General features: G+C 38.5%; 7 protein-coding genes across 7 annotated transcripts; 3 read left to right on the top strand and 4 right to left on the bottom strand.

The window, feature by feature from the left end:
- Window positions 1-309: 309 nt before the first annotated feature.
- Window positions 310-861, bottom strand: LOC133716989 (uncharacterized). Its single transcript, XM_062143612.1, has one exon. The coding sequence runs from the start codon at window positions 859-861 to the stop codon at window positions 310-312; it is 552 nt and encodes a 183-aa protein (XP_061999596.1).
- A 2,432-nt stretch (window positions 862-3,293) lies between these two features.
- On the bottom strand, window positions 3,294-6,499 carry LOC133713671 (heat shock protein 83). Its single transcript, XM_062139703.1, has 4 exons — window positions 6,240-6,499; window positions 5,965-6,106; window positions 5,143-5,426; window positions 3,294-5,050 (listed from the first exon to the last, which is right to left on the bottom strand). Exons 1-4 carry the CDS (start codon window positions 6,375-6,377, stop codon window positions 3,503-3,505), a joined length of 2,112 nt encoding a protein of 703 aa, XP_061995687.1. The 5' UTR covers window positions 6,378-6,499; the 3' UTR covers window positions 3,294-3,502.
- Window positions 6,500-7,539: 1,040 nt separating this feature from the next.
- LOC133715191 (glutaminyl-peptide cyclotransferase) lies at window positions 7,540-10,542 on the top strand. The gene is made up of 11 exons (XM_062141584.1): window positions 7,540-7,936; window positions 8,059-8,115; window positions 8,200-8,235; window positions 8,399-8,463; window positions 8,612-8,675; window positions 8,983-9,100; window positions 9,398-9,495; window positions 9,653-9,723; window positions 9,860-9,887; window positions 10,049-10,103; window positions 10,196-10,542. Exons 1-11 carry the CDS (start codon window positions 7,670-7,672, stop codon window positions 10,306-10,308), a joined length of 972 nt encoding a protein of 323 aa, XP_061997568.1. The 5' UTR covers window positions 7,540-7,669; the 3' UTR covers window positions 10,309-10,542.
- Window positions 10,543-10,688: 146 nt separating this feature from the next.
- On the top strand, window positions 10,689-13,105 carry LOC133715190 (probable serine/threonine-protein kinase At1g01540). Its single transcript, XM_062141582.1, has 7 exons — window positions 10,689-11,510; window positions 11,576-11,677; window positions 11,755-11,877; window positions 11,961-12,122; window positions 12,236-12,359; window positions 12,445-12,654; window positions 12,751-13,105. The coding sequence occupies exons 1-7, from the start codon at window positions 10,900-10,902 to the stop codon at window positions 12,820-12,822; spliced, it is 1,404 nt and encodes a 467-aa protein (XP_061997566.1). The 5' UTR covers window positions 10,689-10,899; the 3' UTR covers window positions 12,823-13,105.
- A 153-nt stretch (window positions 13,106-13,258) lies between these two features.
- LOC133715189 (probable polygalacturonase) lies at window positions 13,259-16,360 on the bottom strand. The gene is made up of 5 exons (XM_062141581.1): window positions 16,277-16,360; window positions 15,791-16,117; window positions 14,589-14,709; window positions 14,317-14,491; window positions 13,259-14,229 (listed from the first exon to the last, which is right to left on the bottom strand). Exons 1-5 carry the CDS (start codon window positions 16,304-16,306, stop codon window positions 13,461-13,463), a joined length of 1,422 nt encoding a protein of 473 aa, XP_061997565.1. The 5' UTR covers window positions 16,307-16,360; the 3' UTR covers window positions 13,259-13,460.
- A 332-nt stretch (window positions 16,361-16,692) lies between these two features.
- Window positions 16,693-20,810, bottom strand: LOC133716988 (probable polygalacturonase). The gene is made up of 5 exons (XM_062143611.1): window positions 20,724-20,810; window positions 18,671-18,994; window positions 17,884-18,004; window positions 17,634-17,808; window positions 16,693-17,544 (listed from the first exon to the last, which is right to left on the bottom strand). Exons 1-5 carry the CDS (start codon window positions 20,808-20,810, stop codon window positions 16,785-16,787), a joined length of 1,467 nt encoding a protein of 488 aa, XP_061999595.1. The 3' UTR covers window positions 16,693-16,784.
- On the top strand, window positions 20,219-24,313 carry LOC133716987 (protein FAR1-RELATED SEQUENCE 5-like). The gene is made up of 4 exons (XM_062143610.1): window positions 20,219-20,470; window positions 21,513-23,389; window positions 23,523-23,709; window positions 24,302-24,313. The coding sequence occupies exons 2-4, from the start codon at window positions 21,513-21,515 to the stop codon at window positions 24,311-24,313; spliced, it is 2,076 nt and encodes a 691-aa protein (XP_061999594.1). The 5' UTR covers window positions 20,219-20,470.
- Window positions 24,314-24,614: the final 301 nt, after the last annotated feature.

Here is a 24,614-nt window from a genome sequence, read left to right as displayed (position 1 = left end):
ATGCTGATTTTGAGGGCGACGGGCCGGACCAGGGTTCTCTCTAATTTGAGCCTGTCGGACTTGGGCATTTCGGTTTCCACCACGTGGGCCTTGTCCACGTCCTCCTCGACCCTTGGGCCATTGCCTGGGTGGTCGCGGTCATATGGGCCATTTCTGGGTCCATTTCTTCGTCCATGCCTTGGACGTTCAGACCTTCTTCCCCTTCCACGGCCCCGGTTCCTCCTTCACGATTATTTTCGTGATGGGCAATAATATTTGCTTCAGGCAAAGGAATTGCTATAGTACCGGTGGGCCTTGCTTGATCATTCCTCAAAAGTAGGTTGTTGTTCTCTTTTCAGCGAGCAACAGGATGGTGATTAATTCAGAGAATCTAGCAAAGTTTCTTTCCCTGTATTGTTGCTGCAGGACCATACAGGAAGGAGGGAAGGTGGAGAAAGTTTTCTCCAGTAGGTCAGCTTCTGTGAGCTCTTCTCCACAGAATTTTAGGAGTGACCGAATCCGGCAGATTTCAGAGTTATACTCATTGACAGTCTTGAAATCCTGGAAGCGTATGTTCTGCCAATCGTGTCTTGCTTCCGCCAAGTAGATGGCTCTTTGATGGTTGAATCGCTCTTCTAGAGCGACCCAAAGAGATCGTGGGTCCTCTTCAGCTAAATATTCCACCTTGAGTGCTTCTTCCATATGTTTCCTGATGAAAATCATAGCCCTTGCCTTCATGTCTTCAGGGGTGATATTGTCAGCAATAATCGTTGATCTCATCTTATTTGCAGTCAGATGAAGCTTGACATCTTGGGTCCACTTGAGATAGTTCCTTCCGGAAACTTCCAAAGCGACAAAGTCAAGCTTGTTGAGATTTGACATTCTCTACAAGGATTTAAAGGACAATAGTCAGTGCTATGGGTAATAACTTCCATAAGCAATCAATAAGAACTTCAGGTTCCATAACATGATACTAAAAATCGGATTAAACATGTATAGTGAATTTGTGAAGGAAACTTCAAGTTCCTTTTATGATACATGTGAACTTCTGGTTCAATATTTATGTATGAATTTTTTGGTTCAATGTTTATGTGTGAACTTCCGGTTCATTAAGTACCTACATTCCTCACATATATATTCTTAATGCAAAGAATTTAAGCGGGTAAAATATTTAAATTTAATATGAGCAGGTAACACCACAAAACATTATCATAATAAATAATGAAGGAAAGATGTATCATTATCACAAAGTCCAAACAAGTATATATAGATATTTGTCACAATATACATGAATTGATAGCTAAATTAAAAGCTATTGATTTTCCTCTTTCTTTCCCTTTTTTTTTCAATCATGCCAATTATAATGCAAGAGAAATAAGTGTCTCTCATAGAGGATTAAGTTAAGCTAGATGCTTCAACAAAAGTCATAAACTGTGACTGCAGTTCCTACTGAACAACAGTCAAAAAACGAACTGAAACACTAAGCAAAACTACCCAGAAAAATATGAAAATTTACAGAGATGTACTAAACATATAAGGACTCCAGCATACAAAATTTGGTGAATTTTGGAGTTGAATTACTATTTTAAATAAATACTGGAACACAGACATCAGAAGGTAAAATGAAACAGCGAAATTGGTTTTTGTTTGGAAAAACCTACTTGGTTGTAGAGCTTGTAGACTGATGTTGATTGAATGATGAACTACCTCTTCTCTGCAACCCAAGAGTTATTCACCTCTTCTCTTGTCAATCTGCAATCCGAATCCTAGAGCTATTCGTGCTGATAACGTGTTGTAAAATGGAAATGTTTCAGAAAATGGAGAGAGTTTTGCTTCAAAGAACTTGAGAGAGAGAGAGAGAGTTTTGATGCAGAGAGGGAGTGTAGTATTTTCTGTTTTCTCTATCATCCATGGATGAAAAATGGATTACATATATAGTAGAAGGCAAGGAACATATAGCCTAAAATCCTCCATAAAACAAGGACCCTTAAAGTCCTCCTTAAAACATGGATCCCCTAAAACTAGGAAAGAGGAAAGCATCTTCTAATATACAATAATTTACATGATATATCCATAATAATTTACAACATATCTAATAATTATCTCTTATAAATAACACAGGGCAATGTTGGAAGGCCTGGCTTTGGTAGTGGAAGAGGAGGATATGTTGCTGCACAGGCTTGAAATCTTGAATCAGTGTTGTACATATATAGTTACAAGTTTTTCTAGAAATCTTGTTTTAAGAATGGTTAGCTCGTAGCTTATGGTCACAAGTTTTGACTTGGAAAATGGATTTGCTTCTCTATACAAATGGCTTATGGTTACATCTTTTATACAAATGGCTTTAAATCTTTGTCCTATAAGAACAGAATTTTTGCTGTTTAATTTCTTACGGATGAATTCATGAGTTTTGCAAGCCTTATAATGTCTGATTCATGCACATATGACCGATCGGAAGCAAAAGTAGGGAAAAAGAGAGAGAGAACACAGCAAGTTTAGGGTCTGAACAAAATGTGCAGAAGTCCTCTACTTTGTCCATCTCTATACGAATTCAGCGAATGAAAACTATTTGGGGTTTCTTGCTTGCTCCAAAAATTGCAAATTTATGCTACTCGCTTATGGAAGTTGTTTCGAAGGAAAATCATTCCTTCTCCTATTTATGTGGTGCGCATTCGGAAACTATGGAGCATTCTCTGTAGCCCTGTAATGGACGGAAAGACTGGTTTGGCAGCCCTTTATATTAGTGACGAAAGATGTCGTCTCTCAATTTCGCTCTCTCGGCTGATTAAAGTTGCAAATGATCTCTCTTCAATGATGACCAAACCCTTGCCTTGAAGCAAATTGGTTATGTTTTATTTGAAATTTGGATGCTAGATGTGCTGTGATCGACAATGGAGCAACTCCTAATCCAGAGATCAGCAAAGCTTACATTGAAGCACATGATCGAGTTCAGTAAGGCAATTAAGGAGGCTGCTTTGAACAACAGTGATATTCCCCCATTTCCCTTGCATCAGTATCTACAAAATAAAGAGTGCACTCCAAAATCTGTGTCTCCAAGTTAGCTGACATTAAAAAATTCATAGTCTTTTGTTTCTAGTTCTCATTAAGAATATAATTTTATTGGCAAAGTGCTTTGATTATGATGATTGATGAACATGCACATCCTTTACACAAATAGCTTGTATAAAGAAACCTTACTCCCAAGGTCTCAGAGCTTTGTAGCTTGATTTTCCAATGTTCTTTCTTGTTTGAAAACTATCAACAAAAGAAGAAAAAGCGTGTCTAAGAATAAACTGTAAACTAAGAGAAATTAGTTAGATATGGAGGAACCAAAATTATATCAAATTTGTAACAGAGTTCACATATTATGACATAGTACTGCGAAACATAAAAACATAAGACACTAATAGAAGGTCACCAAGGACCTTCTTCCCCAAAACCTGTGACACAAACAGACTCAAACAACTACTCAACTGTAGGAAATATCCACAAGCTCAGACCACTCCACAAACCCAGAGGCAGCTTAGTCCACCTCCTCCATTTTGCTCTCCTCAGCCGCATCCTCCAACTCAGGCATGTCCGCATCCTCAACAGTCTCATCTTCTTCGATGCTAAGCCCCAGCTTCAGCATCCTGTGAATTCTCGAGGCAAAAGTGTTCGGCTCATCAAGGCTGAATCCAGATGTCAAAAGAGCTGTCTCAAACAGCAGCAGCACAAGGTCCTTGACGGACTTGTCGTTTTTGTCAGCTTCGGCTCTCTTCCTCAGCTCCTCCATGATGCCATTGTCAGGGTTGATTTCCATGGTCTTCTTGCTGGACATGTAAGCACCCATGCTGTTGTCCCTGAGTGCCTGAGCCTTCATAATCCTCTCCATGTTTGCACTCCAGCCATATTCACCAGTGACCAAGCAACAAGGTGAGTCGACAATTCTATCGGACACAACCACCTTCTCAACCCTGTCTCCCAAGATGTCTTTGATTGTCTTGCAAAGATTCTCAAAAGACTTCTTCTTCTCCTCTTTCTTCTTCTTCTCTTCCTCAGATTCATCATCGAGCTTCAGACCTTCCTTTGTAGCAGACACAAGCTTCTTCCCATCATACTCCTTCAATTGTCCCACAGCGTATTCGTCAATTGCATCCACCATGAAAAGAACTTCATATCCCTTCTTCTTGAGGCGTTCCAAGAATGGCGAGTTTTCCACTGCCTTCTTGCTCTCACCAGTAATGTAGTAGATGTCCTTCTGGCCCTCCTTCATTCTGGTTACATAGTCCTTCAAGCTTGTGAGATCGTCACCGCTCTTGGTGGAGTGGTATCGGAGAAGGTCAGCCAACTTGGCTCTATTCTGGCTGTCCTCATGAATCCCCAACTTCAAGTTCTTCGAGAATGCCTCATAAAACTTGGCGTAATCCTCTTTGTTTTCAGCAATCTCATTGAACATCTCAATGCACTTCTTCACAAGGTTCTTCCTGATCACCTTCAAAATCTTGTTCTGTTGAAGCATCTCCCGAGAAATGTTGAGTGGCAAGTCGTCAGAGTCCACAACACCCTTAACAAATCCAAGATACTCCGGAATGAGCTCCTCACAGTTGTCCATAATAAACACCCTCCTCACATATAGCTTAATGTTGTTCATCTTCTTCCTGGTATCGAACAGGTCGAATGGAGCCCTCTTTGGAACAAAGAGGATGGCTTTGAATTCAAGCTGTCCTTCCACAGAGAAGTGCTTCACAGCAAGGTGTTCCTCCCAATCATTGGTCAAGCTCTTGTAGAATGAGGCATATTCATCCTTGGTGATTTCCTCAGGCTTGCGCAGCCAGATTGGTTTCTGCTTGTTGATGAGTTCCCACTCATGAGAAACTTCCTTGATCTTCTTCTTCTTCTTCCCTTCTTTCTCCTTGTCCTCATCAACTTCCTCAATATCTCCTTCCTCTTCCTTCTTGGGTTCGTCCTCTTCATCATCACTGATCTCCTTTTCGGTTGTCTTCTCAGTCCACAAATAGATGGGATAGCTGATGAATTCGGAATGCTTCTTCACAAGGTCTTTGATCCTCCTCTCCTCCAAGTATTCCAACTGCTCAATAACAAAATAAACATTCAGTTAGTAAACCATTCGTCACAAGGAACCATTTCTAAGGAAACAAACTGATGGACTTAGATCTTTACCTGGTCCTCCTTGAGGAAAAGGGTAATCTTTGTTCCCCTGCCAAGCTGCTCACCATTGACATCCCTTGTCACAGTGAATGAACCACCAGCCTGAGACTCCCAAACGTATTGCTCATCGTCATTGTGCTTTGTAGTCACAATGACCTTCTCCGCAACAAGATATGCCGAATAGAAACCAACACCAAACTGTCCAATCATGCTCACATCAGACACTCCAGAAGCCAAAGCTTCCATAAACTCCTTGGTTCCAGACCTTGCAATTGTGCCCAAGTTGTTCACCAAATCTACATACACATGACACATACTTCAGTTAGATCTTTCGCCCACTACACTGATAAATAAAATCATCAGTCGATTATATCATCAAACCATCATTTAATTTCGGTCGATTACTTTTGAGTTGGATTGACTGTCCACCAACACATTAAGAAAAATGCTATAGTCTAATCTTTCTTTTTGGTCTGGAAATAAATGCTAAGAAGACCAGAGGGATTAAAACAGAGGGCATAACAGAAACAACATATTCGATGAGCTAGAAAACAAATTGCAGATTTAGTGACTTAAAGAAGAAATTATAGTCTAGTTTTAATTCTTCAACAAATCATCATCTACCCAGATCAATCATTCAATGATTCAATGGATAATTTCAACAACAGATTTCACTTTTCTGATTACTCCCTCTGTCAATTTCAATCACATATTTTCACAACATTGCATCATAACAGCACAATTAACATATAAACATCTTCTCTAATCATGCATCGTCATAGAAACCAATTCAACACGATCATAACGGAAAGAAATCAAAATGATTTTAATCACCTGCTTTGGTCATGCCGATCCCGCTATCAATAATGGAGAGAGTATTGTTGGTCTTATCCGGAACAATCCTGATGAACAGCTCCGGCTGAGCATCAAGCTTGCTCTTATCCGTAAGACTCTCGAATCTAATCTTGTCCAAAGCCTAAACACATCACAACCAAAACCAACATCAGTCTCTCAATACCTCCAAATCTCAATTCAAAAAATTTCAAATTCCCAAACCAAATCGCTGCAATTTAACATCAGAGAAACGAGATTGAAGATTGAAGACTTACATCAGATGAATTACTGATGAGCTCGCGAAGGAAAATCTCTTTGTTGCTGTAGAACGTATTGATGATCAAGCTCAGAAGCTGGTTGATCTCGGCCTGGAATGCAAACGTCTCAGCATCAGCCATCTTAACATCCGCCATTGTAGGTTTGCTTGGAGAATTAGAGAGCGAAAAGGTTTGCTCGGAGATTTAGAGAGCGAAAATTTGGAGAGCTTGAAATAGGGTTTTCAGAGAGCTTTTGATTTCTGATTCTGATTGAGAGAGGAGAAAAGTGTGTGCTCCCTTATATAGGGGAAGAGGAAACCAAGGCGTGAGTGTGGTTCTGGACTCTTCCACTCTTTTCTCGTAATTTTTTTTTTCCCGCGGGTTTTGGTAAACGGCGTCGTATGGGTCGCGAGTCGAGAAGGTTCTCACAACAAAGTCGGTCTCGAATGTTCGTGACAGTTTTATAACGGACGGCACAAAAGGTGTGAGGGCTCGCACGTGGTTGTTGACGTAGTCGAGGAGAAGCGGTTAGCCCGTTACTTACAAACGGGCCAGGATTGAAACATGGCCCAAGCATATTATAATTTTTAAACGATTCTCAACAACTTATGAAACTCAAAAATCTCGACCCGATTTTTAGTTTACAAAAATTTCAAAGTTAGAAAACAAGAAATTCATTAAAAAGTTAAATCGTTTCAGATTTCAATGTTCTATCAACTAGAATACCTTCTGAAAATCATATGCACAAGTAAAGAGCTTATGACATATGAGAATTTAAAAAAAAAAAAAAAAACAAGTATTAATAACATTTAACATGTCATGAGTGTCTCGAAACACCTTTCAAAGTTAGAAAACAAGAAATTCATTAAAAAGTTAAATCGTTTCAGATTTCAATGTTCTATCAACTAGAATACCTTCTGAAAATCATATACACAAGTAAATAGCTTATGACATATGAGAATTTCAAAAAAAAAAAAACAAGTATTAATAACATTTAACATGTCATGAGTGTCTCGAAACACCTTCGAATGTCTCCAATCATATTTATTCTTTTGTGTAGATTATCATGCCTTGATATTGTGTGGGTTGACCTCTCAATTTCTTTTTCCTCCCAAGATATATATATAAGACAATGTCCCAAAAAATTATTAGTCTAGTTTGCTGAGAGTCTGGTATATGTTAGTAGATCTCGATCTGAATACTGAGTGAGTGAGTGTGTAATTAACTCGTTAAGACAATCGAGATAACTTGCTGCAATACCCCAATTAAAAAATATATAAAAATTAAAAATTGTAACGTAATATTTACTCAAACTTTTGGCAGCTCCAAACGGTCCAAGTCAACAAGAAGAACCACCCCACCCCAACCCAGGAGCAGCTTAGCTCCATTTCTGCAAATCAGCTCGCAGCCCCAAAACCCTGACCGACCCATGACTAAGCCTCCGCACCATGGCCACTGGACCGCTTCGCAAGAGGCTCAATAAGCGATCCTCACACCCCAAACCCCGCACTGCGATGGCAACCCGGCCTAGTTCGCCCAAATTCTACAAAAACACCTCGCTGATTCTCCTCATATTTCTCATTATCGGCGCTTTTGTCCTCTTGTGCATTTCGTCGAACATTTTTAGCACAGTTGATTACAGCACCGTGTTTACCGGAACTTATTCGATCGAGGTCGTCAATGAGTTCCCTCATGATCCCAATGCCTTCACCCAGGTGAGATCTCTATGACTCGAGATTTGAATTTGGGATCAATGTTTGAGAGTTCAAATTGGATTGATTTTTTGTGGGTTTTGTTAGTGAGGTTTAGGGTTTATTGGGGTGTTTTGTTTTTTCAGGGGCTTCTTTATGCTGGAAATGGGAGCTTATTTGAGTCCACTGGGCTTTATGGCCAGGTGAGTTTGGCCTTTTGCGTTTGCTTACAGCATTTTAATTTCTGTGATTCAATCCTTAACCTTTTATTTCTGTGTGTGTTTCAGTCATCAGTGCGTAAGGTTGATATTCAAACAGGGAAGGTAAAGATTCTTTCTTTTTGGTTTTCATACATGTATTGTTACTGCTTCGTATTGAATTAGTTGGCTGTTCATCATGTCGAGTGATCTTTTCGATGCATAATTACCAAACTAGCAAGTTCAATTGATATGTATCTGAATCAATGATTGATATTCGTATATACAGGTTGAGGTTCTTCAGGAGATGGATTCTAGATATTTTGGGGAGGGATTAACTCTTCTCGGTGAAAGGTCAGTAAGAAAAAATATTTTTTCTTGTGCTTTTTGTTGATTCGGTTAACAGTTAAATTAAAGCTGATCCTTGATTCCATGTTTATGATATCTTTGACATGTAGAAAGTCTGCAAATGCTAATGGAGTAATTGCATGTTCTTTTGTAGGCTATTCCAAGTAACTTGGTTGACGAAAATTGGTTTCAAATATGACCGAAATGATTTAAGCAAAGTTTGTGCTTTTCCTTTACTCCTTTCAAAATAAATTTATGTTGTTATATTGTATTGTTTTCCCTTAAGCTGATGTAAAAGGAAATGCAGGAAAGATATAGTTGAGTTTAAATAGTGTTATTATATGTCTCTACTTTTGCATGGTTTGAAATCGTAGATTCAGTGCTTAAATATAGATTATGTCCTCATGCTAAAATTTATCAGATTCAATCTATTCTTGTCAGAATTGAACCTAAATTGAGAATTTGGAGCATGAAATGTGGCTCCCGATCCATATTAACTTGCTCCGTTTTTGGTCAAAAATACAGTCTGAAAAGTTCACTCATCAAATGCAAGATGGTTGGGGACTGGCTACTGATGGAAAAGTGTTATTTGGAAGTGATGGCTCGTCCGTGTTGTACAAGATTGACCCTCAAACATTGAAAGGTTTCTTTTGCATATGATTCTTCATCCATATTTGCCTACTTTGTGTGTAACTGTGTATGTATGTACTGTGCTTCTGTCTGTTTTTGGTTTCCACTCTGTTTTTTTTTTCTATGGTGGTTTTTATAAATGTTATCATTGTGCCATATCCTTTATATTCATGCTTCTGTTGTTATAGGTGATAGTCATCGAATTTATTCTTTACCTAAAGCTGATAACCTATATTTCCCCTGCGATGCAGTTATTTTTCATTTGTTGGGAATTAATGTTTTTGATTTAGTTGTGTCATATTTCATGCAGTTATAGACAAACACATAGTCAAATACAAAGATCATGAAGTGCACAACCTCAATGAGTTGGAGTTTATAAAAGGCGAAGTTTGGGCAAATGTTTATCAGGTCACTCATTTCACATTACCTGATAAATCCATGTCAAATGCTTTTGGCTGTTTTGATTGCTATATATGGATAATAGAAACATCAATTTTGATGACCTGATAAAATGCTTTATATTGGCTTCGATTGGTTTCTGAAAGTTATGTATTCTCACTATTAGACAGACTGCATTGCTAGAATCTCACAGGATGATGGTAGGGTGCTTGGATGGATTCTCCTTCCAAATTTAAGGTTCTCCCATTCAAGTCCTTTTTCATTATTTAGTTTCTATGTAATTAGATATTTCTCTAATCACGAGATGTATCATGTTCTCTTTAAGTTTCTTGGGAATTTCCGTAAGTGACATATTTTATTTTATGCCTTATAGGGAGGGTTTACTAGCTGCTGGAAATAATGTAAGCCCTTGAACCAAAACCAATATGTTATCTTGTTATGTCGTTACTGCCTTTTTTATATAGAAATGTACAATGCATTTTCTGTGGTTCCTTGAAGGTTGAGGCAATACGAAATTCTTGAACTATCATTTACTTATCATAACTTCAATTCTGTTATATAGGCTATCGATGTGCTAAACGGCATTGCATGGGATAGCGACACCAACCGTATTTTTGGTAAGCTCCAGCTGTGGTGTCTTTCATGTGTATGACTTACAATGTATTGATGGCTAACCAAAAACTATCTATTAATCCTTATGTGTTGGCAGTGACTGGAAAACTATGGCCGAAGCTTTATGAGATCAAGCTGCATCCAATAAAGAAACAGTTCAAGGATGGAGCCATTGAGCAGCTATGCCTACGGCAGACATTCTTTCATTGAAGGATGTGCTTGCTATTGACTGAACATCTAGACACTGCATTGTAAGGCTTTGGAGGACATGCATCTAAATTCAATTGGACTCCTTTACACAGAGAAAGGAACATAGATCGGTTAGAGATCTGCCTTGTAAGTTGTATGACTACCAAAAGCCGAGAAATAGAAGCCTTTAAAATGGCTAGTAAATGAACGATTTGAAAGTTACTGGAATTTTTTCGGGTGAAAAGTTATTGCAAATCTGAGTCCCAGTGACATTAAGTAGAAAATTTTAAGCTATGTCTGTTACACATCTGTGCTTTTTACATATGGAACTCTGCTTGAAATTCATAAGATCAGAGCTTCCAAAAAAGAAAAAGAAAAAAGAAAGGAACAAAAGAAAAGAAGAAAAAGAAATGGCTATTTTTGAAGTGGCAGGAGACTATTGGTTGAGTTGTTGCAAAAAGGAATTCAACACTAGGATTTACTGATATTTCCCCCTGCTTTCGCTCGTTAGTTAGTTTACTTCAGAATATTTGAACTTTACGGAACTGATATATACTTGTTAACCCAACTCCCTTTGTTATAGCTCTTTCTGCTAAAAGACCCAAATGAGTCATGACTCTGCTCTCTGATAAGCTTCTTCATCTCTCTGAAACCATGTCTTCCACTACATTATCTCTGAAGCAAAAGCTCATGAAGCCAACCTCATTGTTTGGTGCCAAGTTATGGGTTCTGCTTGTGACCTTCACTGTTCTATTCACCCTTCTGGTGATTGTCTTTGTCTTGGTGATCTATATCATCCGGTACCGCCGGCACCGGAAGTCCTACAATTCCCATTTGTGTGTACAAAATCCCATTGCTTCCAAAGTCCCTCACATTGCTTATGGCCACTCATCCCTTGATCGGAGGCTGCTTTCGCTTAACATGTCCGAAATTGAGATGAACAATGGGAAGGAGAGGCAAACTGTGCTCTCTGATCAGCTGTCCTCTACTGGCGCCAGTGGGATAACCCCCACTAGTGCTAAGGTGAGTGAATCGGAATCTAGGTACTCTTCGGTGGTTAAAGATGTGTGGAGGGGTGACAAGTTTACTCTAAGGGAACTTGAGGCAGCAACAAATGGATTTGGTAGAGAAAATCTGATTGGCAATGGAGACTATGGCATTGTATATCATGGTATTCTGTTTGATAATATTCGTGTGGCGGTGAAGAGGCTTGTGAGTGACAGGTACCTATTTATTCACTCACTCTATTTTGGTAAATGGTAGATTGGTAGATTCTGATGTAAAATAGTTGCCATGAGGATGACTTCATAGCAGAAATGGAGGCGATTGGGCATGTGAGACACAAAAATCTTGTCAAGATGCTTGGATACAGAATCGAAAGAGCTTACAGGTATCGATTTTTCAAGTTGTAAATTTCAGATTTTGATTAGATGATCAAAGGCCTAATTCGATTTTCTTTGATACTAGATTGCTTGTGCATGAGTATGTAGATAACAAAAGTCTGCACCATTGGCTTCATGAATGTTCAAGAAGTGTCAGCCCTCTAACATGGGATATTCGGATGAAAATAATCCATGGAATAGCAAAAGGGTGAGATCTCATTTCTCTAATTTTGTTGCATATGACGAATTCTAACTTGGATACTCTGAAGTGAAATGTATATGTTTCTGCAGATTGGCCTACCTTCATGAGGATATTGAACCAAAAATTTTTCATAGAAGCCTAATATCTAGCAATGTACTGCTTGATCACCAATGGGATCCTAAGATTTCTGATTTTGGCCTTGCTAAGCTATACAGTCCGGCGTGGGGAATCACCATAATGGAATCGTTAGGGTCAGTTTCTTTTCTCCCAAGCAAAGCATATATGTTTGATCATTTCACTGTTCGAACATAAGGAATCAGTCTAGCTAATTTGCTTCTCATTCTAAAATTGCATGAATGTCCAGTTATGTTGCCCCAGAATATGCTGCCACTGGTGATTTTAATGAGAAGTCGGATGTTTATAGCTTCGGAGTGTTGATTATGGAGATAATTTCTGGCAGGACTCCTATTGACCGCACTCAACACCAAGTATGAACTCATAGTATTGAACCATTTTAGTTGCATTTTTTGTTGGAACTCTAAAACAATGAATAATGTGACTCCTGTTTTGCAGCCATATCTGGTAGACTGGTTAAAGTCCATGGTTGCCAGTCAAAGAACTGCTTATGTAGTTGATCCTAAATTGCCAGAGAAGCCATCGTCAAAAGAACTCAAAAGGGTTCTTCTGGTTGCTCTTCGTTGCACTGATCCTGATTTAGAAGATAGGCCTAGAATGGGAGAAGTTCTTCACATGCTTGAGCCCCGCGACTTGCTAATGCGCGACGTAAGATCAATAACTTTTCCCTTCTCCATTTGCATTTACATTCTATCTGTTATTCTCTCCTATTGCTGATTTTATATCATTGTCCATCATGTGTAGGATCGATGGCTTAAGAGATCGAGAGACTGCTCATCATCTTTGCCTACAAGAGAGCTTCTGCAAGAACGATGAAGGTGCATTAAAGGAAAGCAGCAGTAATCCCGCTACAAGCTACGAGAAACTGCATTGTAGTTCAACTAATAATCTATCAACCAACTCAATGAGAGTTTTCATCGTTCATCAAGGTATATGTTGGTCAATTTGAAACAAGTTATGTTACTCCTACGTACCCGGCCATTAATCTATGCAGTTGAGGTCTTCCTAGCTAGCTAGAACATAAACTCAATTTTCTATGTCAATTGGTATAGGTAAGTAATATCTAATTCATCTACAAGTTCCTTTTTCCTCGTTTCGAATATCGAATGAACTAAATGGGATTTGAGGACGAATCTGAAATATTGGGCTGTGTGGTAGACCCAAAGTTGTTGGTGATTCTGAGTTTCGTTCAAACCTCAAGTCCAACAACAACTCAAATCTTTGCATGGGCAAGTGAAGAGGTGATTCAAACCCAATAAACTCAAACTTTCGCTCAACCTTAAACTTGGTCTATCAACACTAATTAATACAACCTCCGTTTATTTACAGTGATGGAGTAAGAGTACATGATGCGATTTCAGAGTACTTCACCTAAGTTACTACATGAAAAAAAAATTTTAAAAATAATATCTGAAAAAATTATTGTGAATACTTATGATGCTAAAACATCAAACCTAGGCAATACCTGCAAAACAGGTCGTCAAGTTAAACCCTTCAATGGCTAACTTATCCTCGGGGAAAGCACAATCGACTGGTTTTTGCTGCTGGAGTAACAAATCACATGCCTTCGGAGTCACATTGCTCGTAATTCCCTCAATACCAGTACAATTCCACAGAAGTTTCGAAGGATTCGCAGAAAGTGAGATAGAAACATTAGACATGCAAATTCCCTTGAAAGGGTCATTAGCAATTCCATCTAATTGTGCTGGAATGATAACATTCTCAGCCACAAACTCTTTAAAGTTGATGTTTTGAATCACAGGAAGTGCATTTGGATCAAAATCATTGTTCGGATGCGAACCATAAGCACCTGTCATCCAAAAAACATATTTCATTGTCTTCAAGGTCACTCTTCTTGCATAGATGTCTTTGACATAAGCCCCTCTTCCAACAGCGGTTTTGATCCTAATGCTGGATTCAGTGTTAATAGCTGTGACGTCCTCAACTCTAACGTCTCTGATTCCTCCGGACATTTCACTGCCTAGGGCAACGGTAGCACTTTTAGGTGAAATGCAGGTGAGCCTCCTGATCACAACATGCTCTGTCGGCATTCCAACTTTGATTCCATACTGATCCCATCCACTCTTCACTGCAATGCAGTCATCCCCGGATACTATGTAACAGTCTTCGATTCGAAGTTGTGAACACGAGTCTGGGTTAATCCCATCTGTGTTAGGAACGTCAACTGGTGCAAGGATAGTAATCCCTTGGATTGTTATATGGCTGCAGATTAATACTACATTGTTATCGCACAATGATACACAAAGAAGTAGAAATATATATAATTGAGGAGACGAAAAGGTCAAAAACCTGCTGTAAATGGGGTGGACATGCCAAGATGGAGAATTGATCAGAGTGAGATTAGAGATTTGGATGTGATTAGAGTACATAATCTCAATCAAGTATGGACGAGTCACATTCAAAAGACCCTTGTGGAACTTGTCCCACCAAGGAGCACCTTGGCCATCGATGGTGCCATTGTTACCTAAGACCCAAGGAAACCCATTAACAGTGATTATTGACTCAATATGGAGGTAAAACAATTATGCAAAACCAGATTGGTAAAATATGTGGTTAACTACCAGTAATTATAACGTCGGTTAGGTTTGTTCCAAAGATGAGACTGCTAAACCTTCCATCGGGGGCATCTCTACCTCTCCCATATGAAGGCAGTACCGGAAGAATAGGCCACTCTGACTCATCCTGTCATTAAAATGGTTAACTTTAAGATGAAAGATAACTCATTTGAAAAAGAATGCTCCTCAAAAGATGGGGTCATTAAACACTATGGAATGAAATGTAGTACTTGTTTTTTTTTTTTTTGATCGGGTTAGTTGTTAGTAACTCACACACCCATGCAGTGGTATCCCAGCGCCAGGACACCTGCACCGACATTGCGGCGAAAGCCTGGCAAAGCCAGACTAATCCACTGCATCGCAGACGCACGAACCCAAAGGGTCCCTCAAATCTGCTGGCCACGGGATGGAGCTGGGATTCGAACGCTATGGAATGAAATGTAGTACTTTTGCAATGTTCTTGGCTTACGACAGTTGTTTTTCATCATTGAAGTTGCTACGTACATCAATTATTCATATTAATCGTCATGAGTTTTTATACCATACTAATCAAAGAAAATAGAACCTTAGAAAACAAACAGAGGGATCGAGAATTTCATTTTGTTGGATAGACTCCTCAGATTCTCAGACTTCATGATCAGTGATTGTAATTACAATCAGCCTAAATTAGCTAGTTGCATGCAAATTACAATCAACTATATACCAAACTTTCTATGGTTAAAAAAAGATATATATATATATATATATATCCTATCCAGAGCGGAGTTCCGCTTTAAAATTACGGAGTGAACTTCAAGTTTTGGGTCACTTTTAGGTCGCATATCCAAATCTCGACCGTTCAGTTTTTAGGTACTAGTGTATAGATCATCTCTGCAAATTTTTAGCCAAATTGATGATTGTTAAGGCATTGATAACGGCCTTAAAGCTAGTACGGTTCAGGTTGGACAGATTCAGTTCGTCGATTGGTTTAAGCGAGTTAGATACCTTAACGATCATCAATTTGGCTGAAAATTTGCAGAGATGATCTATATACTAGTATCTAAACACTGAACGGTCGAGATGTGGATATGCGACCTAAAAGTGACCAAAAACTCAAAGTTCACTCCTTAATTTCAAAGCGGAACTCCGCTCTGAATATTATATATATGTGTGTGTGTGTGTGTGTGTGCAAGAAATTAATCAAGCACCAAAAGAGCCAGAAATGAAACCTGAGTCCCAAGAATTATAGCATCCTTATGGAGGAAAAGGGTAAAATGGCTAGTGAGGTTGAAGCTCCCGGTAAGCCATTTCCCGGGAGGCACAATGAGCTGTGCTCCAGCTTTCGATGCGGACTTGCTTAGATGATCAACTGCAGCTTTGAACGCCTTTGTGTTTAATGTTTTTCCATCGCCAACGGCACCGAAATCAGTCAAAAGAGCACTGTGCTTCCGGCATTTGATGGCGGAGTACGTAACCCCATCCTTAATCTTCTTCACGTTTCTACATTCTGCCGCTTGTAGGAATAGTAATCCAAATATAACAATGGTTGCAGCAGCCTGTAATTTTTCCAAAATTACAGGAAAGAAAAACAATACATTAATTCTCAAGAACATTAATGTTCAAATATCTGGATGTGATTCAGACCAGAATTCAAGCATAAAAATTGCAACATAAAAGATAATTATGAATTTGGGATTAATAAATTATGTACATACATGGGACATTGCTGATGATTTTAAGTCCATGATATGGTTTTGATAATGTAAAAGGAAAATTGTACATTTTGTTGAGAAAGAGGAAGATAATTTATAGAGCAAGAAATTGATTTGTATTGTATTCTGTCTAGAAAGGAAATTAAATTGCTATCACACAGACGTTGTATGATTGAAAAGACATAAGAGGGACTCAAATAGTAACATTATTTTGTACGTACATTTTAGTCAACTGTAATGGTTAATTTAAGAAAAGTTTAATCTGAGAATAGACCAAAAAAAGAGAGTAAGATATGATATGCAAGTAAAGTAGTTGTTACTCAGATCTCGTTCAAGCATATACGTATAGAGGTAAATTTTATGCTCATTAGAAAGAAATAAAAAAGAAGGAAAAGATATCTTAAAAAGCCATTTTCATTAGTTTTATTCATTTATTGGAATTCATATATGAATTGTTAAAACTTGTGTATGTTCGAGCATCAACATTCTCATTTGTATGGGCTACACAATCTTAAGCAGAACAACTCGTCAACTTAACATCCTCAATGGCTATCTTATCCTCAGGGAAAGCACAATCTACTGGGTTTTGCTGCTCGGGCAACAAATCGCAAGCCTTTGGAGTCACATTGCTTGTAATGCCCTCAACATCAGTACAATTCCACAACAGCTCCTTAGGATTTGCAGTCAATGAGATACTCACATTAGAAATGCAAATTCCCTTGAAAGGGTCGTTAGCAAGTCCATCCAACTGTGCTGGCCTGGTAACATTCTCAGCGACAATATCTCTGTAGTTGATGTTTAGAATCACAGGAAGTGCCTTTGGATCAAATCCCTCATCTGGATGCGAACCATATGCGCCTGATATCCAAAAAAGGTACTTCATAGTGTTCAATGTTAATCGTCGTACAAAGATGTCTTTGACATAAGCCCCTCTCCCTTCAGCTGTTTTGATCCTAATACTAGATTCAGTGTTAATGGCTGTGACATCCTCAACTCTAACATCTCTGATTCCACCGGACATTTCACTGCCTAGAGCAACGGTAGCACTTTTAGGTGAAATGCAGGTGAGCCTCCTGATAACAAGATGCTCGGTTGGCATGCCGAATTTGATTCCATACTGATCCCAGCCACTCTTCACTGCAATGCAGTCATCCCCCGAGACTATGTAACAGTCTTCAATACGAGTTTGTGAACATGAATCTGGGTTAATCCCATCTGTGTTGGGAACGTTAACTGGGGCAAGGATAGTGAGGCTTTGGATTGTTATGTTGCTGCAAATAATACGAGAAAGTAATCCACATCGACATGCAAATAAGTACCAAATATATATAGTTCAGGATACGAAAAAAATCAAACGTACCTGCAGTAAATGGGATGGACATGCCAAGATGGAGAATTGGTCAAAGTGAGATTAGAGATTTGGATCTGATTAGAGAACATAATCTCAATCAAGTATGGTCTGGTGGCATTCAAAAGACCCTTTTTGAACTTGTCCCACCAAGGAACACCTTGTCCATCAATGGTGCCATTGTTACCTAAATCCAAAAGGAAACCCATTAACATTATAGAATTTACTGATGCAAAACCAAATTAGTTAAGTGCTTAAATACCAGTAATTACGACATCAGTGAGGTTGCTTCCAAAGACGAGACTGCTACGCCTTCCACCAGGGGCGTCTCTGCCTCTCCCGTATGAAGGCAGAACTGGAACAAGAGGCCATTCTGATTCATCCTATTGTATTGGTCATAATCAGACAGACTCCGATCCTCAGGTATAAATGTATTGATTTATTATTAAAACTAGCCTATAAATTAGTTAAGCTACTTTCAAGGTAATGACAACCATTAGACCTAAACTTAAATATTGTTGGTGATACTTATGGATTGAAGATTGTGAGAAGCCTTGTGAAAGACTGCATTATTCATAACAAACCTCCTTCAAACCATGTGATGAGGTTTGAAAAAATATTATGAAGAGAGAGGCGGAAAAAGAAGTGAAGTAAAGATGATGCGTATGCTCGAGGATTTTCATTTATAAATGGATGAATTCAGTAGTCAAATTAAGATTTTCAATGGGTGTAACATACAAAATGTAACATTTCATCAGCCCTTTGGGTCAACTAGTTACATAGAACCTCTAGGTTAATGTTCCTCTCGCAATGCAACGAAAATTTATGTTTTGTTGCATTGTGAGCCTGAATACAGCAACAAACTAGTATGGTGTTGCAAGTCATATATTGATTTGTAGAAGAATGAATCATATGTTTGTTTTATTGCCATTAATTGTTATTTCTATCTATTTTGTGCTCTAAAAAAAAAACCTAGACTTAAATATTGTTTTAATGAAATACAAATAAGGAATTAATTGAATAAGAACCAAAAGGGCCAGAAATCAAACCTGAGACCCAAGAATAACAGCTTCCTTATGGAGGAAAAGGGTAAAGTGACTAGTGAGATTAAAGCTCCCGGTAAGCCATTTTCCGGGCGGCACAATTAGCTGTGCTCCACCATCCGATGCATACTGGCTTAGTTTATCAACTGCATCTTTGAAGGCCTTTGTGTTCAGCGTTTTCCCATCTCCAACGGCTCCAAAATCGGTCAAAAGAGCTCTGTGCTTCCGGCAGTTAATGGCGGAGTACGTAACCACATCCTCAATCTTCTCTCTTCTACCTTCTGCTGCTTGTAAGAATAGTAATCCCAATGTAACAATAATTGTAGCGACCTGAATGTTTCATAAGAATATAATTAAACAGAAACATATTACCTCAAGAATGTTCTATTTTTATTAGAATACAATCATAAAAGAATTGAAACATAAAAAATAAAAAAAAGATCGAACAGAAGAGAATTTATATATAGATCAAGGAATTCGTAGTGCATTAGTGCATCGAATTTATGAAGGGAAATTATATGTTATCCTAGCTAGCATTCGTTACATTATTGGAAAGATATATGAATTGTGGTCTTATCCAAACAAGAATCCCACACTTCTAAAATAAGCACCATGCACTTATATATAACTAATCCAACCAAGAATCCCACACTTCTAAAATAAACACCAAGCACTTATAACTAAGCCAACCAAGAATCCCACACTTCCATATATGTATAAAGTTGGTGTTTATTTTTGCACTTACTTGGTCTTAGCTACCGGTAACTGATCGAGCTCTAACTGTTATGATCTCTAGGAGAAAAGATCTAGATGCCCTCTATAGAAAGGCTTATAGAAAAACAAACATGCAGCCAAGTAGATACGCGTGCAAGGTTGGTTTTCGATTCTTGTTTCTTCCCGATATCTTAGGTACGTTTGATATTCACAGAACCTGATTACTGGACTTCAGTTTCTGAGAATTCAGGTTTCGATATAACAACAACAGTCACAAGACTTTAGTAAAACCATAAGACGTGACTATAGACAAAGATGAAATATGTATGATACTCTCGGTAACTATGATGGAAAATTCTACAGTACTGGGGGGTATCCCATACTGGGGTTTTGTGAATATTTGTGACCATTGGATCAGTAATATATCTAATGGTCATGGATATTCAACAAATAATTAACCTATTCAGCAGGTAAGGTAACCTGTTAAAAAAAAAAAAAAAAAAACCCCAAACGTACGGTTCGCTCTCTCAGTTCGCTCTCTCCTCACTTCGCCGTCGGTCTCAGTTCATCACCGTGCCTCCGGCGTCGGGCCTCGGTGCGCGGCGCTCCTCCACTCCACTGCTCCTCCAGTCTTCCAGCCCACGGGTTCTCCACGTAAGCTCTCTCAGTTCGCTCTCTCAATCTCAGTCTCACCCTCATAGCCTCACTTCGCCGTCGGTCTCAGTTCATCACCGTGCCTCCGGCGTCGGGCCTCGGTGCGCGGCGCTCCTCCACTCCACTGCTCCTCCAGTCTTCCAGCCCACGGATTCTCCACGTAAGTTCTTGTTTTTTACTTCTTCCAATGTTCTTGTTCTGATAAATTGAGAATCTGGGATTATGGGAATTATTGAACTGAGGTTGAATTGGAAAATTGAAAATTGAAATTTTGAATTGGTATTGTTCAATTTATTTCTGTCTTACTGATATCAACTGGGAATTTGGTAAAGGCGTAATGTTGCAAAGTTGGAAATTTGGTGAAGCTGGAATTCTGGATATTTGGGTGTTCTTGTTTCTGTTGTTGGCTTGGTCAGATTGTTCTCGAAAGGACTTAAGGTCAGATTGTTCTGTTAAGTTTTCTTCGTAGTAGGTAGCACATGCTACAAAGCACCATTGCCAGAAGAACAGCGACTAGTGCAATTAATACCAATCCATATCCACTTATGCGATGCATCTGCATAGAGTAACTATTATGCATCATTATGCTTTGTGGTTAAGTAGACTCCGGACGTAATCTGGATTCATTAGGTTGCTCATAGTTTTCATTCTGTTTGTATCTTATGAATTCTGTGGTCTTTAATAATATTACCGTTGTGAGTAGGCATTCAGTTTCATTAGCAACTTGTGAGCACGTATCATTATCATCCAATTTTCGCAATATATGTAAACGGCTCATTTAGATACTTGATATTTGTTGTTCTATGGCTTCTGTAATCTCCATCTGATTGGAGTAGTGCTGAAAAGCTTTTGGTTCATAATAAAACTATTAACTTGCAGACCTCATTGATCCTTAATTAATAAAACCAACCACATATTGTCCAAGGAATGCTCATGTTATATCTCATTTCTTTATTATAATTGGGGATAAGATGGGTGGGATGATTGAAATCACTGAAAGTTTGTCATTACTTACCTAGGTTTATTTCAGGGGACGGCAATTGTTGCCGGCATTGAAGTAGTTTCTTTCCATATGTGACAATAAGCCACTTCAAACTTCTTTATAGCACCTCAGTCTCTTGCTGCACCTTTTATATTGGATAGATTTGTATCATTTTGAATCCGTTTAATATAGTCATCATTGTCTAATTCTTGCCTGTAGTTGCCATATGGATTCGTATTTATAGCTCATTCTATAAAAGACAATAGCTGCTGGTAGCATCAGATAAATTTTATCCTATATATAGTCATGTTTATGGTCTATGCAATTTCCTATCAAGAGTTAAATATTCGGATTCTAATGGTGTCTTTCTAAGAAAATCTCTGGACTAAATGTGGACTCATTCAACTTGATGTAATATGAACACAAAAAACTGACACTTGGTTCCTTGAGGATTTTAAACGTCTCTGTCAATATTCATTTTCATGTTATATGTTTCAGATGTCAAGTCAGGATGCATTAGATGAACCTCAACCTGAGATTTCAGACACTAATTTGCAAGAGTCTGAAAGTGGCATCAATCAGTTGGAATATAATGGTATTAGATACGATAAGTTGGCTCCAGAAGACATTATAGGCGTGAAGTTTGTAACTGTTGAGGCAGCAGAGACTTTTTACTATGCTTATGCGAAAGCAATGGGTTTTGATGTTAGAAAGGATGACAAGAGAACAAGTGCAAGGACTGGGAGAGTCACTATCCGCAAATGGGTTTGTTCTGCAGAGGGGGAAAGACTAGAGAAATATATGGACAACAATAATAATGTCCGTATGCCAAAGAAATTGACAAGGTGTCACTGCCCATGTTTGTTCAAAGTAAGGTACTTCAAGGAGAAGAACTCGTATGTCGTAGTTGATTTCAAAACAGATCATTCACATGATCTTGCACAGCCACAGGAGTCTCATTTTCTTAGGTCACATCGGTCTGTCCCAGATTCTCATTTAGCTTTAGCCACATCTATGCGGAGAGTATCCATTAAGACTTGTCATGCATATCAATACATGGCTAACATATCTGGAGGGTTTGCGAATGTTGGTTTCAAAATGAAAGACTTGTACAATAAATTGGACTCGAGTCAACGTGAAATTGTACTTGAAGGGGATGCAAAAGCTACACTTGCCTATCTTGAAGGAAAAGCAGCTGAAGATAAGAAATTATTTTGCAAGTACAGCACAGATGAGAGTAACAGGTTGGCCAACTTATTTTGGAGAGACTCAACTTCATTGCTAGATTATTGTTGTTTTGGGGATGTTTTGGTATTTGATAGCACCTACAAGACTAATCACTATGGGAAGCCCTTGGTATTGTTTGTGGGATCAAACAACCATCTATTGACTACAATTTTTGGTTTTGCATTATTGGTAGATGAAACAGTTGAGACATACACATGGGTTTTGCAGATGTTCTTAGAGTCTATGGAGGGCAAAAAACCTCTGGGCATTTTGACCGACGGTGATGAAGCAATGGGAAAGGCTATTGAACTAGTGGTTCCAGGTTGTCCACATCGTTTATGTACATGGCATATTTCTAAAAATGCTCAGAAAAACTTACGCAACCCTGAAATAGTTGCAGAGTTCAGACGTTGCATGTTTGATGAAACAACTCCCTGTGGTTTTGAGCAACGATGGAGAGCTATGGTGGAAAAATATGGTCTTCATAATAGAAATTGGGTGAAGATGATGTATGATAAACGAGAGAAATGGGCTGAAGCATTTGTGAGTGGACATTTTTTCGCTCGCATGCGTAGCACGCAGCGATGTGAAGGCATGAATAGGTATGTGAAGGATAGTCTCAGCTTCAGTGGAGTGAAATTGATTGAACTCATTCCACAGCTTGATAAAGCATTGGAACGACTTAGAAATAAAGTAGCTGAAGAAGATTTTCGATCAAATAACTCCGCTCATGTACTTTCTACCCAACTCAGACAGTTAGAGAAGCATGCCTCTACCATTTATACGGATAATGTGTTTCAACTAATATGTGTGGAGATAGATCGGGTTGGAGGACTGATAACTTCAAGGATCATGCATCTGAATTCATGTCGTGTGTACATTACGTCTAGTTATAACAATGATGAAGAGAAAGAGTGCACAACTACTTATTATCATCGGGAAAGTGATCCTCGAGTAGTATGCTCTTGCAAACTTTATGAATGTGAAGGAATCCCATGTTCTCATTTATTTAATGTAATGAAGCATGAGCGCATGAGGGAGATACCTTTGTCCTTAGTATTAAAGCGGTGGACAAAGCAAGCAAAATCTGAATTTCACTCCACAGTTTCCAAGGAAAATATGCCTAGTGAAGCTGTACGATTGGCCAGGTACATAAACATCCTTGTCAATATCAGTGATATTTTTTATTTTATTTCATATAATAAGTTAATGTAATGAAAGATCTCTTTTTGTACAGAGAGTTCTTTTTTTTTGGTTAATTCTTGTGTTAATGCATTGCAGGCATGGAGATTTAAGTTATTTAAGTAGCAGGATATCATATCTTGCTTCACAGACAAAGGAGGGTACCGACATTTTGAAGAAAGAACTCAGTAGATTGGAGTCGATACTTGGAGATGTTTTGAAGCAACAAAAAGATGTAGGTGATAGTCCAGATCCATGTAATAACATTGTAAGAGATCCTATCAGGGTAAGGAGCAAGGGCAGGCAAGGAAGCAATGAACCAAAAACAAAGCCAAAATGTCGTTTATGCAGAAGCTATGGACACAATAAAACTACATGCCCACAGAAGAATAGGGTACGTGGCAAAGTTAGAGTTGTGGCAAAAAATAAACCCAAACTTCGACGACTCAGTGATATTGAAGATTGAGGCACGTTGTAAATTCTATCATAGGAGCAATTGTCATTGTTGTTATTATTTTTCTTTTTTCCCCTCACTTGACCTATATTTTGTTGGTTTGAATGAGGATGAATCTATTTATGGTTTTCCATATATACCTTGGGACCAAATTTAATGGCAACTTCAATAACTTTGCAGTAATATGAAGACATAAAGCATGAATCTATTGACAAGTTTAATGTTAATAACCAAATTGGACTATCATAATGAATCATATGAAGAACAAACAAAAAATGAACAAAAAGCATTGACGTTGCTAGAGCTCGAACCTCAGACCCATAAAGTGAAAACTAGGCATCCAAACCAATTGCTCAACAATACATTTGGGTATTAATAGGGTGTTATTTCTATATTTATAATCTTAATTTAATTACATAATTAGAGACAGCCCTGATTACTAGTTACTATGAAGTCATGCAACCATGCATAATTATTAGTTGTAAGCATGTTTTGACGAGTTACTATGAAGTCATGCAACCATGCAACCATGCATATGAAGTCCTAGACAAGATATATGTTTCTCTACACCTCCTTGCCAAGATTTATGCTCATAGAAGAAAGATACCCTCCTAGACGACATATATGTATCAATACACCTCCTTGCCAAGATTTCTGCTCATAGAAGAAAGATACCCTCCTAGACAAGATATATGTTTCTCTACACCTCCTTGCCGAGATTTCTGCTCATAGAAGAA

The sequence above is a fragment of the Rosa rugosa genome, chromosome 6 (genome assembly GCF_958449725.1).
Source record: "Rosa rugosa chromosome 6, drRosRugo1.1, whole genome shotgun sequence".
NCBI lineage: Eukaryota > Viridiplantae > Streptophyta > Magnoliopsida > Rosales > Rosaceae > Rosa > Rosa rugosa.
This window is presented reverse-complemented; position numbering and strand designations above follow the sequence as displayed.

Coding starts and splice junctions, on each gene's coding strand:
- LOC133716989 (XM_062143612.1), bottom strand. CDS start 861: ATGTCAAATCTCAACAAGCTTGACTTTGTCGCTTTGGAAGTTTCCGGA.
- LOC133713671 (XM_062139703.1), bottom strand. CDS start 6,377: ATGGCGGATGTTAAGATGGCTGATGCTGAGACGTTTGCATTCCAGGCC. Junction 6,107..6,239: donor TCATCAGTAATTCATCTGAT/GTAAGTCTTCAA, acceptor TGATGTGTTTAG/GCTTTGGACAAGATTAGATT. Junction 5,427..5,964: donor GATCGGCATGACCAAAGCAG/GTGATTAAAATC, acceptor ATGTGTATGTAG/ATTTGGTGAACAACTTGGGC.
- LOC133715191 (XM_062141584.1), top strand. CDS start 7,670: ATGGCCACTGGACCGCTTCGCAAGAGGCTCAATAAGCGATCCTCACAC. Junction 8,116..8,199: donor CCACTGGGCTTTATGGCCAG/GTGAGTTTGGCC, acceptor TGTGTGTTTCAG/TCATCAGTGCGTAAGGTTGA. Junction 10,104..10,195: donor CGACACCAACCGTATTTTTG/GTAAGCTCCAGC, acceptor ATGTGTTGGCAG/TGACTGGAAAACTATGGCCG.
- LOC133715190 (XM_062141582.1), top strand. CDS start 10,900: ATGACTCTGCTCTCTGATAAGCTTCTTCATCTCTCTGAAACCATGTCT. Junction 12,123..12,235: donor ACCATAATGGAATCGTTAGG/GTCAGTTTCTTT, acceptor ATGAATGTCCAG/TTATGTTGCCCCAGAATATG. Junction 12,655..12,750: donor GCGACTTGCTAATGCGCGAC/GTAAGATCAATA, acceptor CATCATGTGTAG/GATCGATGGCTTAAGAGATC.
- LOC133715189 (XM_062141581.1), bottom strand. CDS start 16,306: ATGGACTTAAAATCATCAGCAATGTCCCAT. Junction 16,118..16,276: donor AATCATCAGCAATGTCCCAT/GTATGTACATAA, acceptor GAAAAATTACAG/GCTGCTGCAACCATTGTTAT. Junction 14,492..14,588: donor AACCGACGTTATAATTACTG/GTAGTTAACCAC, acceptor CTTGGGTCTTAG/GTAACAATGGCACCATCGAT.
- LOC133716988 (XM_062143611.1), bottom strand. CDS start 20,810: ATGAGCCGTTTACATATATTGCGAAAATTGGATGATAATGATACGTGC. Junction 18,995..20,723: donor CTGAATGCCTACTCACAACG/GTAATATTATTA, acceptor TGAAACATTCAG/GTCGCTACAATTATTGTTAC. Junction 17,545..17,633: donor GTCCATCCCATTTACTGCAG/GTACGTTTGATT, acceptor TATTATTTGCAG/CAACATAACAATCCAAAGCC.
- LOC133716987 (XM_062143610.1), top strand. CDS start 21,513: ATGTCAAGTCAGGATGCATTAGATGAACCTCAACCTGAGATTTCAGAC. Junction 23,390..23,522: donor GAAGCTGTACGATTGGCCAG/GTACATAAACAT, acceptor AATGCATTGCAG/GCATGGAGATTTAAGTTATT.